The sequence below is a fragment of the Vulpes lagopus genome, chromosome X, assembly GCF_018345385.1.
Source record: "Vulpes lagopus strain Blue_001 chromosome X, ASM1834538v1, whole genome shotgun sequence".
Taxonomy (NCBI): Eukaryota; Metazoa; Chordata; class Mammalia; order Carnivora; family Canidae; genus Vulpes; species Vulpes lagopus.
In genome coordinates, this window is record NC_054848.1 from 10,078,512 (window position 1) to 10,094,293 (window position 15,782).

Consider the following 15,782-nt stretch of genomic DNA (forward strand, 5'->3'; position numbering starts at 1 on the left):
CAAGGGACGCGGGCTAGGGCTGCAACACATACTTGGTGATTAATTACTGCACGAAATCAATCGCACTTCCGGCCACGTTTTGTCAACCGTTCAGCTGAGCACTGCCTTGACTGAAAGCACAAAGCGTACGTCGTGGAGTTAGTTCAACACAGTTCGCGGCTGAAAAACGCTCCTGGGGACGCTGCCTTCAACTCAGGCCCCGGAGCCACGCCGCCCGACGCGCTCGGGGTCGCCCCACAGCGGGCGGCGGCGCCGGCTTGACGGCCGCCGGTCGCTCTGCGCAGACGCCACGTACCCAGCACGCATGCGCCCGGGCCGCGGTCTCCGGTCCCCGGCCTCGGATTGGTGGAGCCTCGGTGGCCCCGCCCCGCGTGCCGGAAGCTCTGTCCCGGCGCCGACGTCTCCGGAGATGCCCGGGCGTGTGCGCTTCTCGGTGAGCGACGCTCTAGATTGTCGCGTGTGTGTGCCCGGCAGCGCTCGGGGACGCGCACCCCTGTTCGGGGACGCTCACCACTGCTCCGGGAGGGCGCGGGGGGCCGCGGTGCGTCCCGGGGCGGGCGGGCCCTGTCGCGCCCTCGCGCCTCTTCTCGGGCTGACGTCGCTGGGGTGGGCGGATCCCCGGGGGCCGCCGCCGCCTCCGAGCTGGCGGCCCGCGCCCCTCTCCCGAACCCGAGCCCGGGCCCCCGCGGGCCCTTGCGCTGCTCCCTTCCGCCCTCTGCACCTGTGCCGGGGGGCGTCCTAACACGAAGGGACACTAGCGCAGTGTTGCGTGGCTGTTCGGAAACCGCGGCGCCCCGACCCAGCGTTTGGCATCGGTTCTCTCCCTGGGGGAAGGGGCTCCCCTGTGTAGCTGCAGAGCTGTACGTGGGTTATGACTAGAAACAAAATTGCTCTTTGATCGCTCGTGTCCCCCGGGGATTAAGCCAGATGTGTGCAGATGTGTGCAGCGTGCCCATATTAGTTAATATTAACAAGCTTTTATATGCATTCAGTCCACAGATACGTAGGGCCTGCTCCTGCCCGCCCGGCATAGACTCATTTTCATGTATATTCAGAAGCCGGGGCAATAGGTGTGCACGTAAGCGTCATCTGTATTAGCATATGCTCTAGAGCTGTGCTGTCCCATAGGTAACCACGAGCTACATGGAGCGCTTGGAATGTTCCTGGTCCTAATTGAGATGCGTCAGAGTGTCAAACAGCGAATTTGGGGGAAATAAGAATGAAAAAGAGAATGTAAAATATCAACAATTTGTTTTTATTGATTACATGTCGAAGTGGCAGTATTTTGGATACACTGCTTAGGTAACATGCCATTACCTTCACTCGTTTATTTTTTAACGTGGGTACTAGAAAATTTTAAATTTTATCTGTGGCTTGCGTTGTATTTCTGTTGGATAGCACTGCTTTAAAAGGGCTCAGCAAACTGTGGCCTACAGCCAAATCCAGCCTACCTGTCTTTGAAAAACATTGGAGCAAAGCCATACTCATTCTTTTATGTGTCGTCTATGGCTGTTGTTCCTGCTACCAGAGCAGCCGACTTGAGTAGTCCATACAGAGATTGGATGGCTTGCACAGCTTACAGTATTTACTGTCTGGCCTTTTCCAGAAGAAGTTCGCCAACAAAGTTTCTGTACAACAGTGCCTGCCATGGTAGATCCATGTCACATGAATCTTTTAATTATAGTCCTGTGTAATTGTCATGTAGGCTTACTGTGTGACAGGCATGGCTCTGAGGACTTTATAAGGACTATCTCATTTATTTCCCATATTAAACCTAAGATGCGGAATTTCCCCAGTTTTGTAGATGAAGAAGCTGAGGCACAGAATCATCAAGAAACTTACAGAACATGCTCAACGCCCCTCAGCTTCTGTGAACTCTAGCTTCTTGACCCTTCTTATCCCTGCAAGCTTGATCTCTGCAGTCCACTCAACCCACAGTGGGGACCATGGTGCTGCTGCTGCTACTGCTGCTACTCCTTTTTGTTTTGTCTTACATAACTTTTCGAACTAGAATTGAGATGAGGTTGGCTCATGTGGGAGAAGCTGAGGGGCAGTGAGCTTAGGTGCAGTGGGTACGAGCAAGCTGGTCTGTAGTGGAAAGAATGAAGTGTACAGGGGCGCCTGGGTGGCTCAGTCAGTTAGGCGTCTGCCTTTGGCTCAGGTCATGCTCTTGAGGTCCTGGGATCCAGCCACGCGTCAGGCTCCCTGCTCAGGGGTGTGTCTGCTTCTCCCTCTGCCTCTGCCCCTCCCCTCTGGTTGTGCTCCACCCCAAATAAATAAAAAAAATCTTAAAAAAAAAAAAAAAAGAATGGGGCGTACAAGCAGAGAGGAGAGGAAGTACTCTCGATCCTCTTTTCTCATTTAATAAGAATTTGTTGAGTAATAGTAAGAACTGGCCAGGTGTCTGCCGGGCGTGTCTCAGTGAGTGAAACAGACATCATTCTCTTATGGTCTTGTGGGGAAAGCAGACAATAAAAAACATTTTAGGGACGCCTGGGTGGCTCAGTGGTTGAGTGTCTGCCTTCGGCTCAGGGCGTGATCCTGGGGTCCTGGGATCAAGTCCTGCATCGGGCTCCACACAGGGAGCCTGCTTCTCCCTCTGCCTGTGTCTCTGGGTCACTCTCTGTGTGTCTCTCGTGATTAAATAAGGAAAATCTTTTAAAAAATAATTTTAATGTAGTCCGCACAATGAAAAACCATCATAAATATTTGATTTTTTTAAAGACCTTTTTAAATTAAAAAAAAATTTTATGATTTTTTTTTTTAACAGGCTTCCTCATCTGGAAGATGGAGATAAGCCATATACCTGACTTGGGATCTTCGCAAGGATGGAGATGACATAAATGTGTGTGGCACGTACAGTTCAATAAATGTACATTGCCTTCTGTTGTTAAGAGGTAAGGGAGGGAATAAGTCCAGGGAACTGGGTGCATCATGACGCTTAAGACATTGCAACCACCAGTTATAATTGTAGAGAAGAGTCTCAGATGAGCTGTGCACAGGAGGTGTTTTTAATATTTCCTAATGGGGCTCAGTCAGCAAAATCCAAAAGCAGGGAAGTTCTATACATTCACTGGAGGAGCAGGTCAGGAGCTGTCTTTGGGCTGATGGCAGTGTAACTGAGTCGGTCCTGTCGCAGGAGGGCCTTGTGCTAGTGTGTGTATAGAGCAGTGGCAGCAGCTCTGCTTTAAATCAGAGTCACTTGAGCAGCTGAGAAAATAGCCAGGCCTACCCTCAGGGATTCCCATCCATTCTTTCTGGGACAAGGCCCTGGCATTGTTTTTGTTTTTGCTGTTTAATTTCTCCAGATGATTGAGGTTTATGGTCAGGCCTGATGCCACTTGTGGTGAGAATTAGGCTTAGCTCAGGGAGTTTCTGACAAAAGACAGAGAGCTGTGAAATGGGCAGTGCCTTTCTGTGGTTCAGTGAGGTCATGAGGAAGGCTGAAAGGGGCTTTTTTTTTTTTTTGTAAAAGATTTTATTTACTTATTCATGAGAGACACACAGAAAAAGGCAGAGACAGGCAGAGGGAGAAGCAGGCTCCCCGTGGGGAGCCCAGTGTGGAACTTGATCCCAGGATCCCGGGATCATGCCCTGAGCCGAAGGCAGACGCTCAACCACTGAGCCACCCAGGTGCCTCTGGAAGGAGTTTTTATTACCCAGCCAAGGACCTTGGAGCACCATCCTGAGACCAGAGAGGAACCTTTGAAGGGCTTTAAGTGGGAAAATGAGGGAATGGCTTGATGAGATCTGTACTAGAGGATGATCCCTCTAACAAAGTGCCATGAATCAGAATGAATGCAGTGAAGAAGCTGTTAGAGCCGGCCCCCAGATGGTCGGAAACCCAGATTCGAGTCCAGTATTCCTGCTATGAATGTCCTCTAGCGGCCCCGTCTATCCTTTGGAGATACCCTGTGTTATAAGTGGCCAGTTTCTTGTCTGTATTCCTTCCACTGGGCTGTCCACTTCCTCAAAGCAGAGAATCTTTTTTTTATTTTTTTTAAAGATTTTATTTATTTGTTCATAGAGACACACAGAGAGAGAGAGAAGCAGGCTCCATGCAGAGAGCCTGACGTGGGACTCGATCCCGGGTCTCCAGGATCAGGACCTGGGCTGCAGGCGGCTCTAAACCGCTGAGCCACTGGGGCTGCCCGAGAATATCTCTTTAGGCTCAGCATCTAATATGTACTAGATACATAATAAATATTTACGAATGAACTCTGTAGAGCTGTAAACTGGATACACAGCTTACTTATCTTCTTAGAGCAATTCTCAAAATTTTGCGTCTCAGCTGCTTTCACAGTATTCCCTCCTAAGGGCAATAAATGCTTCATATCCACATCATTGTCCCATAGGGGGAATAGAAAGTTTGACAGGATTTTGGGCACCCCGGGTGGCTCAGCGGTTTAGTGCCGGCTTCCGCCCAGGGTGTGATCCTGGAGACCCAGGATCGAGTCCCACCCACATCGGGCTCCCTGCAGGGAGCCTGCTACTCCCTCTGCCTGTGTCACTGTCTCTGTCTCTCTCTGTGTATCTCTCGTGGATAAATAAATAAAATCTTAAAAAAAAAAGTTTGACAGGATTTAAATGCTGTTAAAAATAATGGAGAAGAATGGAAAACAGTATGGCAGTTCCTCAAAAAATTGCAAGTAGAATTACCATATGACCCGGCAATCCCACTTCTGGGTATTTACCCAAAAACATTGAGAGCAGGGTCCCAAAGAGATACATGTATACCCATGTTCATAGCATTATTCACAATGGCCAAAGGGTGGAAGCAACTCAAGTGTTTATCAGTGGATGAATGGCTAAGTAACATGTGGACTATATATACCATGGAATATTAATAACATTCTTACTAATATTAATTTATTATTACTTATTTATATTTCTTTAATTCATTGATTTATTATTAATATTAATATTCCATTGCATGTATAGACCACTTGTTCCAGGACACATGCTACAATACAGGTGAACTTTGAGAACATTATACTAAGTGAAATAAGCCAGTCACAAAAAGCCAAATACTGGGATCCCTGGGTGGCGCAGCGGTTTGGCGCCTGCCTTTGGCCCAGGGCGCGATCCTGGAGACCTGGGATCGAATCCCACGTCGGGCTCCCGGTGCATGGAGCCTGCTTCTCCCTCTGCCTGTGTCTCTGACTCTCTCTCTCTGTGCCTATCATAAATAAATAAATAGAAAAAAAATAAAATAAATTAAAAAAAAAAACTTAAAAAAAAAAAAAAAGCCAAATACTGTTTGATTCCACTCACATGCAGTAGGTAGTCAAAATCATGGAGACGGAAAGTAGATTGATGGTTGCCAGGAGCTATGGGGGAGAAAGGAACAGGGAGTTGTTGTTTAATGGGTACAAAGTTTGTTTTGCAAGAGAATAAGTGGTCTGGAGGCTGGTTGCACAACAACATGAATGTACTTAACAATTGAACCATATGCTTAAAAATGGCTAAGATGACAAGGCCTCTTTTTTTTAAGATTTTATTTATTTATTCAGACACAGAGAGAGAGGCAGAAACACAGACAGAGGGAGAAGTAGGCTCCCTGTGGGGAGCCCTATGTGGGACTTGATCCTGGGTCTCCAGGATCACACCCTGGGCCGAAGGCAGGCGCTAAACTGCTGAGCCACCCGGGGATCCCTAAGATGACAAGTCTATGGCATGTGTATTTTACCACAATTAGAAATGGAAAAGAAAGAAATGCGGAGGAGAGGTAAATAAAAGGACATGTGAAATAAAGAGCAGAGTGCTCATGCATGAATCCATTAACGTCTATAGATTTATAGAAAGGAAAAAAAGAAGTTTTGCTGGTAAAACAAACTGCTGTTCTCATCGCACTGAAGCCCTGAAGCTATTCCCCTTCAGAATCTCCTTGAGACTCTGACCGTTTGTTGAGAAATTCTGACCTGAGTTAAATATTGCCTAACCTCTTTGTGGGCACTCTAGACCTCTCTCTGATTAACCACCTTGTCAACATCCAGCAAACGTCAATCCTGATTTCTTCAGTAGTGATGCCTATGGAATGAATATGGAATGCAGGCAAGATGAGTATTTCATGTTCGAGAGGAGATTCAACTGGTTTAGACTCAGCAATTGGAGTTACGATAGGAAATTGTGAATGCTAATCTGAAGGCAAAGCCACAGGTCACATAACACCTATATGATATTCTGATTCCAGAGGGAAGGTGGAAGACTGATCCATTTACTGTGCCATTTTCCAGTAGGCAAACATTTGTAAGTATGTGGAATTGGTCATGAAATTATAATGGATGAATCACTTTTCTGGTTATGAAAATAATATATACTCATCATAGAAAATCCAGGAAGGAATAAAAACAAACAAAAGTCATCTAAAAATCTTACCATTCAGAAAATGTCACTACCTAAAATTTTGTGTATCTGTTTTTGACCTTTTCTCTTCATATGTGATTCTTAAATAAAATTTGAATTAGACTCTATATGCTGTTTTTATTTATTTTTTATTTTTTTTAAAGATTTTATTTATTTAACAGAGAGAGAGCATGCAAGCAGGGGGAGCAGTAGGCAGAGGGAGAGGTAGAAACAGGCTACCCGAGGAGCAGAGACCCCGGTGCGGGGCTCAATCCCAGGACCCCAGAATCCTAACCTGAACCAAGGGCAGATGCTTAACCCACAGAGCCACCCAGGTGCCCCATATATGCTGTTTTTAAATGACAGCTTTATTCAGATACCATTTATACACCATACAATTCACCTCCTTAACGTGTACACTTCAGTGATTTTTAGTATATTTACAGTTGTGCAGTTCACCACCACAGTCAACTTTAGAGAAGATTGCTTACTTTCTTCAAGAAAAACTCTGCACCTGTTGGCAGCCACCCCCCTTTCATTCCACCCCACTGCCCCCCTCATCCCTCCGCCCCAATCCTAGTCAACTACCAGTCTATTTTCCATCTCTATAGATTTGCCAATTCTGGACATTTCATATAAATGGAATCATACAATATGTGGTCTTCTGTGTTTTTAACTTAGTGTTTTCGAGGTTCATCCATGTTTTAGTATATATCAGAATTTCTTTTTTTTTTTTTTTTTTTTTTGGCCAAATACCATTCTATTGTATGGATAGGCTACATGTTTATCTATCAGTTGACAGGCATTCAGGTTGTTTCTACTTTTTGGCTATTAAGAATAATGCTGCTGTGCACATTTGTGTGCTAGTTTAGCCATTTGGGACCTTGCAGTTTCTTCAAAGTTTGAAGAAAATTCTTACATGTACAGCTTCCACATCTTTTTTACCCTAATGTAAACTTACAGAAGTAGAATTGCTGACTAAAAGAACATTGCATTTTACAGAACTTGTCAGATGGTTTCTAAGAAGGCTGCATTAAAAAATAAAAAATAAGAAGGCTGCATTGATCTTCTCTGTGCTCCCTTCGGTGTTATTAGCCTATGTGCTTAGTGATGGGCTTTTTTTTGTTAAGATTTTATTTATTTATGTATTTAGAGAGAGTGCATGTGCGAGCAAGGGGAGGGGCAGAGGGGGAGGGAGAGGGAGTCCAGCAGACTCCCTCACTAAGGGCAGAGCCCAAGATGGGCTCTATCCCACGACTCTGAGACCATGCATGACCTGAGCCAAAACCAAGAGTCAGATGCCCAACTGACTGAGCCACCCAGGGGACCTAGTGATGGGCATTTAATATCAAGTGCTATAAAATGGAAGCCCATGAGTTTTTGAAAAGACAGGGTCCCTGGCATCAAGATGCATATGTTCATTTTTAGACCAGATGAGCAGATGTAGGTACAAGGGTATTAGGTAGCAAGGTTATGTACATTATAAGGAGAGAAAAATAGAATGGTTAGATAAAGTAAACACCTGCCTGGGATGAGATTCACACAGATATAATCATCAAACAACTTTTTATACCTAGAAGCTAAGCGAAAAAGTTAATGGAACCAAACTGGCCTACGACTAGTTGGTCCAAAGTCATAAAATATCCAGATTGCTTAGTCTGAATGCTTACCCTGTTTTTCAGAAGACTCGGATATCAGCACAGTGCCCATTGGCTCTTCGGGCTTATCAGATCTGGCTCCGGCTGCTTTGCAGCCTCTATTATCTCACGATTTCTTTCGTCACATTCCTTGGAACATCTAAATAGCATCCCCTTATTGCCCTGTTTCTCATTCTTGTATATTCAGAAAAGTACCAATTAAAGATGATAAAATCCACAAGTAGTTCAGCTTTATAACTGAATATGGGGAGAAATGGGCCAGCCTTGCTCAGACTTACCCTGTTGATGCTGACACTGGCATGATCTCATGCCCAATGTGACCACCAAATTCCATCCAAAGCAATTGACCCATCTGGATCCAGAAAGACTATTAATCTGTAAAATTTGGGATGGAAAAAGTTACAGAGCTCTTCCAACAAGCTTCTTTTAAGCAACCGTTAATGCGGAAGCTGGTTACAGTGCCGCTTTTTTTTTTTTTTTCCAACTACTGAGACTCAGCCTTTTGAAACTAAACCATACCACATTGCAGATTCCATTTTCTAACAGGTCACACCCACTTGTGTTACACAACTCTTTCAGAAAACACCACATAGGTAGTTGGCAGAAAGTGCCCTGCTATTATCAGGAAGTTTGACTGGCAAACACAAGCTTGAAAAAACCAGAAACCTCTTTTCTCTTTTCCTTGCAGCTGTAAAGATGTCTGACAAGAACCAGATAGCTGCCAGTGCCTCCCTTATTGAGCAACTGCTGTCTAAAAGGAATTTTGAGGATCTTGGCAACCACCTTACTGACCTGGAGACTCTGTGTGTGACGAAAGAAGATCTCCAGGAGACCATTGTGGTCAGGGCTGTGTACAGAGTCCTCAAACACTGCCCCTTGGTGGCTTTGAAAAAGAAAGCCAAGCACTTGCTGTCAGAATGGAAAGCTCTTTATAAAAAGGATCTCCACTTCAAACCGAGGGACAAATCTTTCCCTACGGGTAGAAATGAAGAAAACTCAAGACTTTCTCATGACCCAAGTCAGGATGAGCTATCAGGCGGCTCCAGCTCTAATTCTTCATCCCACAGTGTTGCAGAAGCCATTGAAATGATTGTGCCTGAAAATAGCACAAGTCAGACGGAACCTACGGAGGAGCATTTCAGGGGCGGTGACCCTAAATCCACTGCCCAGAGATCCAGTGAGTTGCTGGATCCCATGGTACCTGTGAGAGCTAAATGCACAGAGCTTCTTTATGAAGCTTTAACTAGTCCTTTCACAGAGCAGCCCAAAGCTGATGTGTGGCGAAACTTTGCAAGAGAAATTGAAGAGCACATTTTTACCCTTCATTCCAAGAACCTCAAAAAATACAAAACTTGTGTGAGAAGCAAAGTTGCCAATCTGAGGAACCCCAAAAATTCTCACTTACAACAAAACCTGCTCTCTGGAACCATGTCTCCAAGAGAATTCGCCAAGATGACTGTGATGGAAATGGCAAACAAGGAACTGAAGCAGTTGAGAGCCTCCTACACGGAATCTTGCATACAGGAGCATCACCTTCCCCAAGCGATCGAGGGCACACACACAAGAAAAATAAAATGCAGACGCTGTGAGAAGTTCAATTGCAAGGTCACCGTAATCGCCAGAGGCACACTTTTCCTTCCAAGTTGGGTACGGAATTCAAATCCAGATGAGGAGATGATGACCTATGTGATCTGTAACGAATGTGGGGAGCAGTGGTACCATAGCAAGTGGGTGTGCTTATAATTGTAAATAAATGTTCTCTTAACCAAGAACCAGAGTGATACCTTTTTTTTTTTATACCACCCTGTTATGCTTGCTTTAAAAATCTAATACAGGGGGGAAGCCCGGGTGGCTCAGCAGTTTAGCCCCTGCCTTCAGCCCAGGGCGTGATCCTGGAGTCCCGGGGTCGAGTCCCACGTCAGACTCCCTGCGTGGAGCCTGCTTCTCCCTCTGCCTGTGTCTCTGCCTCTCTCTCTCTCTCTCTCTCTCTCTCTCTGTCTCTCATGAATAAATAAATAAAATCTTTTTAAAAAATTTTTTTAAATAATAATAAAATAAAATCTAATACACACTATGTTCTTAAAACAACCCTAAGAAGAAGGAAGGAAAGTCATTCGTTCAAGCTCACACCACAATCACTAAAATGTGACTGTTTGGGGAGAGAGTTGATGACTTTTTGTTTTGTGGCCACATATTACTCTGCTGTTCTCTGAGTGTGGCTGAGAGCAGCTCCTCCTGCCCTAGAGCCTGTTAGAAATGCAGAGTCCCAGGCCTCGCACTCCTGAGTCCCAACTCTGCATTTTGGCAGAGCCCCGGGTGATCCTGTTCAAGATGGTTTGAGAAGTGCTGCTTTCTCAGTAGACCTGTAGTCCTGGGCGGCTGCCTATGAGAGTCCTCTGGGGAGCCTTGACAACCCACAGATGCTCAGGGCCCTCCCCAGAGCAATTGAATCCAAATGCATGGGCTGCAACCCCAGGCATCACCATTACTTTTTTTTAATTCCTCAAGGTGTTTTGAGATGCAGTCAGAGTTGAGAACTGCTCACACACAGGCTCTCACTTGATTGTCTCACAGCTCTAAGAAAAGAATGTCGCTCTGTATGATAGAGTTTTTGAATATACATAGGTGAGGTCCCGAGCCCCATGGCCAGTATTTGATGCAAAATAGTGGTTTTATTAAAGCACAGGGGACAGGACCTCTGGGCAGAAGGAGCTGCTGCCCCAGGCTTGTGACACATGACTGATTATATACTTGGGAGTAGGGGGTAAGGAAAAAGAGGTTTTCTAAAGAATTTCTGTATGCACAAGAGGACCTATAAGACTGGAGGCCTTGCCATTGTCAAGGTTGTTTTTCCCTGTAGTAAAGCATTAATATTAAGACAGTTGGGAGTTTCCTTCTGGAAGTTAGGTTATCGATAGGAATGCTTTTTTTTTTTAAAGATTATATCTATTTGAGAGAGAGAGAGCACAAGCAAGAGGAGCAGCAGAGGGAGAGGGAGAAGCAGACTCCCCGCTGAGCAGGGAGCCTGATGTGGGGCTGGATCCCAGGACTCCAGGATCATGACCTGAGGTGAAGGCAGATGCTTTACCGACTAAACCACCCAGGCGCCCCAAGAATGCTTTTCTCTTATAAATCACTGAGACATTCTGTAAAATGAGACCTGAGTAGACTCAGGTCTACTGGACTATATAAGTTAACCATTTGTTTCTCCTTTCCTATAGCTTTAGGGCAGCCAGGAGTGCCTGGGGAATGTCACACACATCCCACTCTGGGGGGGCCGGGGTCATGGAGGTGTCAACTTGTGCTTTGTCCTCAGCTTGCCTTCTGCTCCCTCATCATGAGGAAACGGGTCCTCAAAGGTGCCGTGACTTGGCCGAGCCATACAGCCTTAGCCAGCCCCACTCCAACGGCTCCCACACTGTCCTCCTCCGAATTCTCCATGCAGGACCTTTAGGAATGGATTCCTGGCCATGTGGGACGAGATGAATAGTGTCTTTAGGCTCTGATGTTGGATAACCAGGGCTTGGTTACTTTCCCCTGTCTTTTCTCACTTTACAGGTGTCTCCCTTGAACCATGAAAGTTATCCTCTAACCTTGCAGTTAGAATTTTGCTTCTAGTCCCCTTGCCTAGTCAGAGGAGTCACGTGTTTGTTTGTTTGGGTTCGGTGTTTTGTTTTGTTTTGTTTTGTTTTGTTTTGTTTTGCACAAGTTCTCCGGAGTATCTAAACTGTTGATGAAGTTTGGTTTCTGATGGTAGGGAGACTTCATGTTCTCCAGGGCATGTGAATTTAGATCTGTAGGGGAGGAAAAAAGCTCTGCTAGGCTCTGAAGCCAGGACCCTGCAAATTAGACAATAGACAGACCAACAGGAGAAAATCTGTTTATTAACACATGGTGCGTGATGCATAGAGGAGAAACCTGGTGATGAAGAATTCCAGTGGAGATTAGAACGTGGGGTTGTGGGGCGCCAGGGTGGCTCAGTGGTTGAGCGTCTGCCTTTGGCTCAGGGCGTGATCCCAGAGTTCTGGGATCGAGTCCCACATCGGGCTCCCTGTGGGGAGGCTGCTTCTCTCACTGCCTGTGTCTCTCATAAATAAATAAATAAAATCTTTAAAAAAAAAAAAAAAAGAACATGGGCTTGTATAGTAGCATCTTTTTTTTTTTTAAATTTTTTATTATTTGTGATAGTCACAGAGAGAGAGAGAGAGGGGGGGGGGGGCAGAGACACAGGCAGAGGGAGAAGCAGGCTCCATGCACCGGGAGCCCGATGTGGGACTTGATCCCGGGTCTCCAGGATCGCGCCCTGGGCCAAAGGCAGGCGCCAAACCGCTGCGCCACCCAGGGATCCCTGCCTTTGTCTTATTTCATTCTTTGTTAAGATGCTACTATACGGGGGGATCCCTGGGTGGCGCAGCGGTTTGGCGCCTGCCTTTGGCCCAGGGCGCGATCCTGGAGACCCGGGATCAAGTCCCACATCGGGCTCCCGGTGCATGGAGCCTGCTTCTCCCTCTGCCTGTGTCTCTGCCCCCCCCCCCTCTCTCTCTCTCTGTGACTATCACAAATAATAAAAAATTAAAAAAAAAAAAAGACAAAGGCAAAGGGCTTTAGGCTTTTAGGGGCAGCAGACTGTGGGAGGGTAAATATACGGGGATGGGGGTCATGGAACATAATGTCTGTGTAGTAAGGCCTGTTTCTGTGGACTTTTCTTGCTGCCACCCCGAGGAGGTGGTTTCCTCCTTCCTGATACAGAATTCACAGCAGGAGATTACGTTCTGCCCTTAGGCAGGTGGACGGAAGGCCCAGAGCTTGAGTGGACTCGGTCTGTTCTCATGGGCCTTCAGCCTGGAGTGATCATCATGCCCGGATGGCGTATTTGGGGGTCACATACTCTGAACCCTTTTAAAGATGTGAAGTTCCAATTCTCTTTATGTAAAAACAGGCCCCGATCTGTCAGAGGTCGTCCGTTGCCTCAGCCTTTGACTCTACCAACATTAATACATGAATTGAAGAGGAAGTTCCTTCTTTAAGGCCTTTGCAGTGTGCAACTGTTTACGCCCAACACGCCTTCTGCGTGTTTATAGCTGAACAAGTTCTCTTTGGAGAACTTGTCAAATGTGAATGGTTACAGTTTTAAAAAGTTTACTTCTGAGTTCTCACTGCACCTACACATTTTCGCCAGTTTTCTCCTACCCATCCTAACTTCCTGTGTCAGAGCTCTGAAGGTAACCAGATACACAGCTTGCCTGCCTCCTGACACAGTTCCCCAAACAGTGCCTAAAACTACAATATGTATGTGTGTTCAAATGGTTTTGAAGTAACCAAGGCCATGAGGCCATTGAGTGCAAATTCTGTTCCAGTATCTTTTTTCTTTTAAGATTTTATTTTTTTTTATTCATGAGAGACACACACAGAGAGAGGCAGAGACACAGGCAGAGGGAGAAGCAGGCTCCCCTCTGGGAACCCGATGTTGGGACTCAATCCCAGGACCTGGGGATCACGACCTGAGCCAAAGGCAGAGGCTCAACCTCTGAGCCACCCAGGTGCCCTCTATTCTGATATCTTTTCTCCTTGTGGCTTCCCAGGGCTGCTTATTGTGATGTAACACTCTAGTCTTTTTTTTTTTTTTTTTTTAAGAGAAACTTGCAAAGTCACCTAAAACTTCCAAGTTTCACAAACTGGTTTCATGTGACTTAGAACGATCTTAAAAACTATTCAGCGGTTATAAAAGAGCACATCACATGAAAACCCAGTGTTCATGTCGTGGTTTGTTTTTTTTGTGTGTGTGGTGGGGTTTTAAAAAAATTTTTATGCTGGAATTGGGCAAACAATTTGGAGACGAACAGAAGCATTTAAAATGGAAATTCCTTTACTCTCCAAAATGTAAAAATCTGGGTAGTCTTTCTCATTTTTTATCAACCTTTTTTTTTTTTTTTTTTTTCAACCTTTTTTTTTTTTTAAATCAACTTTGTCAGGAACTTTTGGAACAAGAATAGGCAAATAGTAACGTGGGTTTTTTTCTTTTAGCCAATGAGACAGCATTACATTTTTAAGTAGAGATAATCATTCTTTCACATTTTATGTCTTATCCACTAAAAAGAAAGTGTTTTTCTTTAAAATTGCTTGCGGAGGTGGGGGTGGGAAAGCTTTCATTTAATTTAAAATCACTTTTATGGGAACAGCAAGTTCAATGGCCCTATGGTGGGCGGGCCAGTGGGTGGCTGACACAGACCAGGTAGGGCAAGAGTCCACCGGAGCTGAGGTCCAGTGGCAAGGGGAAGAAGGACAGAGGTGAAGTCACAAGGGCCACTGGGTTCAGTAGGGCCTTTGTCAGTCATGATAAGGACTTTGGGTTTTGTCCAAGCCGGATGGGAAGCCATTGAAACCAGGGAGTTGGTAGTGATCCCATTTGAATGGCTTTTATGAAAGTTCCCTCTGGCCGCTGTGTTAAGTTAGAGGGGGAGGGAAGCAAGGCTGGATGCAGAGATCCCCAGGCAGATGGCCATAGCAGTGGTCCAGTTGTCATGGGACTGGTTTCAAGCAAGAGTACACGGAGACTCCTCTCCCTGCATCTTTATAGTTGACAAAGCCCTTGGTGACAGGGTTCAGGAAACCCTGCTCCAGAATCTGGTACCTTGGCATATTGAAGAAGTGGAAGGAATTTGAATAAGGGCAAGTGCAAGCAGGACTCTGCCCCTCCCTTCTCCCCTGGGGCAGGTCCTCAGACCCTCCAGTGAGAGGTGCTCTCCTCATATCCGAGGCAAGGAGCACCCCTGATCCCTGCAGAGGCAGGGACACCCAGGGGACTCTGAACAAAGACTTTCTCGCCTTCCCCCAGCTCATGCCCTTTTGTTCTATCATATTTCTCCCTGATGTTCCACTCTTCATCAAACCTGGTACAAAAACGCACCAGATTAGGGGTACCTGGGTGGCTTCAGTTGGTTAAGTGTCTGCCTTCAGCTCAGGTCAGGCTCCTGGGGTCCTGGGATTGAGCCCCAGGTTAGATTCCCTGCTCAGTGGGGAGTCTGCTTCTCCCTCTCCCTCGCCTCCCCCCACCACTTGTTTTCTCTCTCTCTCTTTCTCAAATAAATACATCTTTAAAAAAAAAAAAAAGTAAAAAATCCCACACCGACTTAACTGTCTTTGGGGCTTCATTCTGTTATGAAGGCCCCTGTGTCAGGTAAAATCTATATTAAGTAAATGGGAATGCTTTCCTCTTGTTCATCTGTCTTTTGCTAGAGTCCCAGCCAAGAATTTAAGTGGGGTAGAAGCAAAAAGATTTTTTTTTCCTTCCTTCTATTGGCAATTTTGCAAATGGATGTTTCATCAAATCCAACAACCACAAATTCCCTACCCATGACCCATAATAAAAACAAACTAACAGCACAGAGAGGCAGCACAATACAAGTATAGCCTGGATCTTGGTTGCCCTGGTTATGAGGAGTAACTGCATGGGGCAGAAGCATCAGTTGTTATACCTGAATCTAGAAGGGCTCTTCGCGCCTTTTCCCACATCACTCTCCTTTTGTCTGTGTTACTTTTTTTAGATAAAAAGTTGGGTACAATTGCTGCTCTGTCTCTCTCCCAGCACTTCCTGGAATGAGAGGCTCCTTTCATTCCCTATTACCATTTCTAAACACCAGTCAGGAAGCCTGCAGCTGGCAGCGCTCCACTGCCTTTGCGAGGGCGGGGTCTTCATCTTTCAGGTCAGATGGCTTTATTTATAACTTCCCAGTAAATGCTAAATATTTTACAAAAATATTTTTAATATTTACTGTAAAT

At 45.7% G+C, this 15,782-nt stretch overlaps 1 protein-coding gene and 1 long non-coding RNA gene across 9 annotated transcripts; one reads left to right on the plus strand and one right to left on the minus strand.

Moving 5' to 3' along the window:
• The first annotated feature begins 366 nt into the window (after positions 1–366).
• TCEANC (transcription elongation factor A N-terminal and central domain containing) lies at positions 367–9,775 on the plus strand. 8 transcript variants are annotated; one of them, XM_041740114.1, is made up of 4 exons: positions 394–433; positions 2,771–2,897; positions 6,194–6,249; positions 8,692–9,775. In XM_041740114.1, exon 4 carries the CDS (start codon positions 8,700–8,702, stop codon positions 9,744–9,746), a length of 1,047 nt encoding a protein of 348 aa, XP_041596048.1. In that variant the 5' UTR covers positions 394–433; positions 2,771–2,897; positions 6,194–6,249; positions 8,692–8,699; the 3' UTR covers positions 9,747–9,775. The 8 variants fall into 8 exon arrangements, with proteins under 8 accessions (XP_041596045.1, XP_041596049.1, XP_041596048.1 ...); XM_041740119.1 differs by having other exon boundaries at positions 2,771–2,845; XM_041740117.1 differs by having other exon boundaries at positions 406–541; positions 2,771–2,845.
• LOC121482274 lies at positions 5,129–8,662 on the minus strand. The gene is made up of 3 exons (XR_005985585.1): positions 8,282–8,662; positions 5,275–5,330; positions 5,129–5,179 (listed from the first exon to the last, which is right to left on the minus strand). It is a non-coding gene; the product is annotated as an uncharacterized LOC121482274 (long non-coding RNA).
• Positions 9,776–15,782: the final 6,007 nt, after the last annotated feature.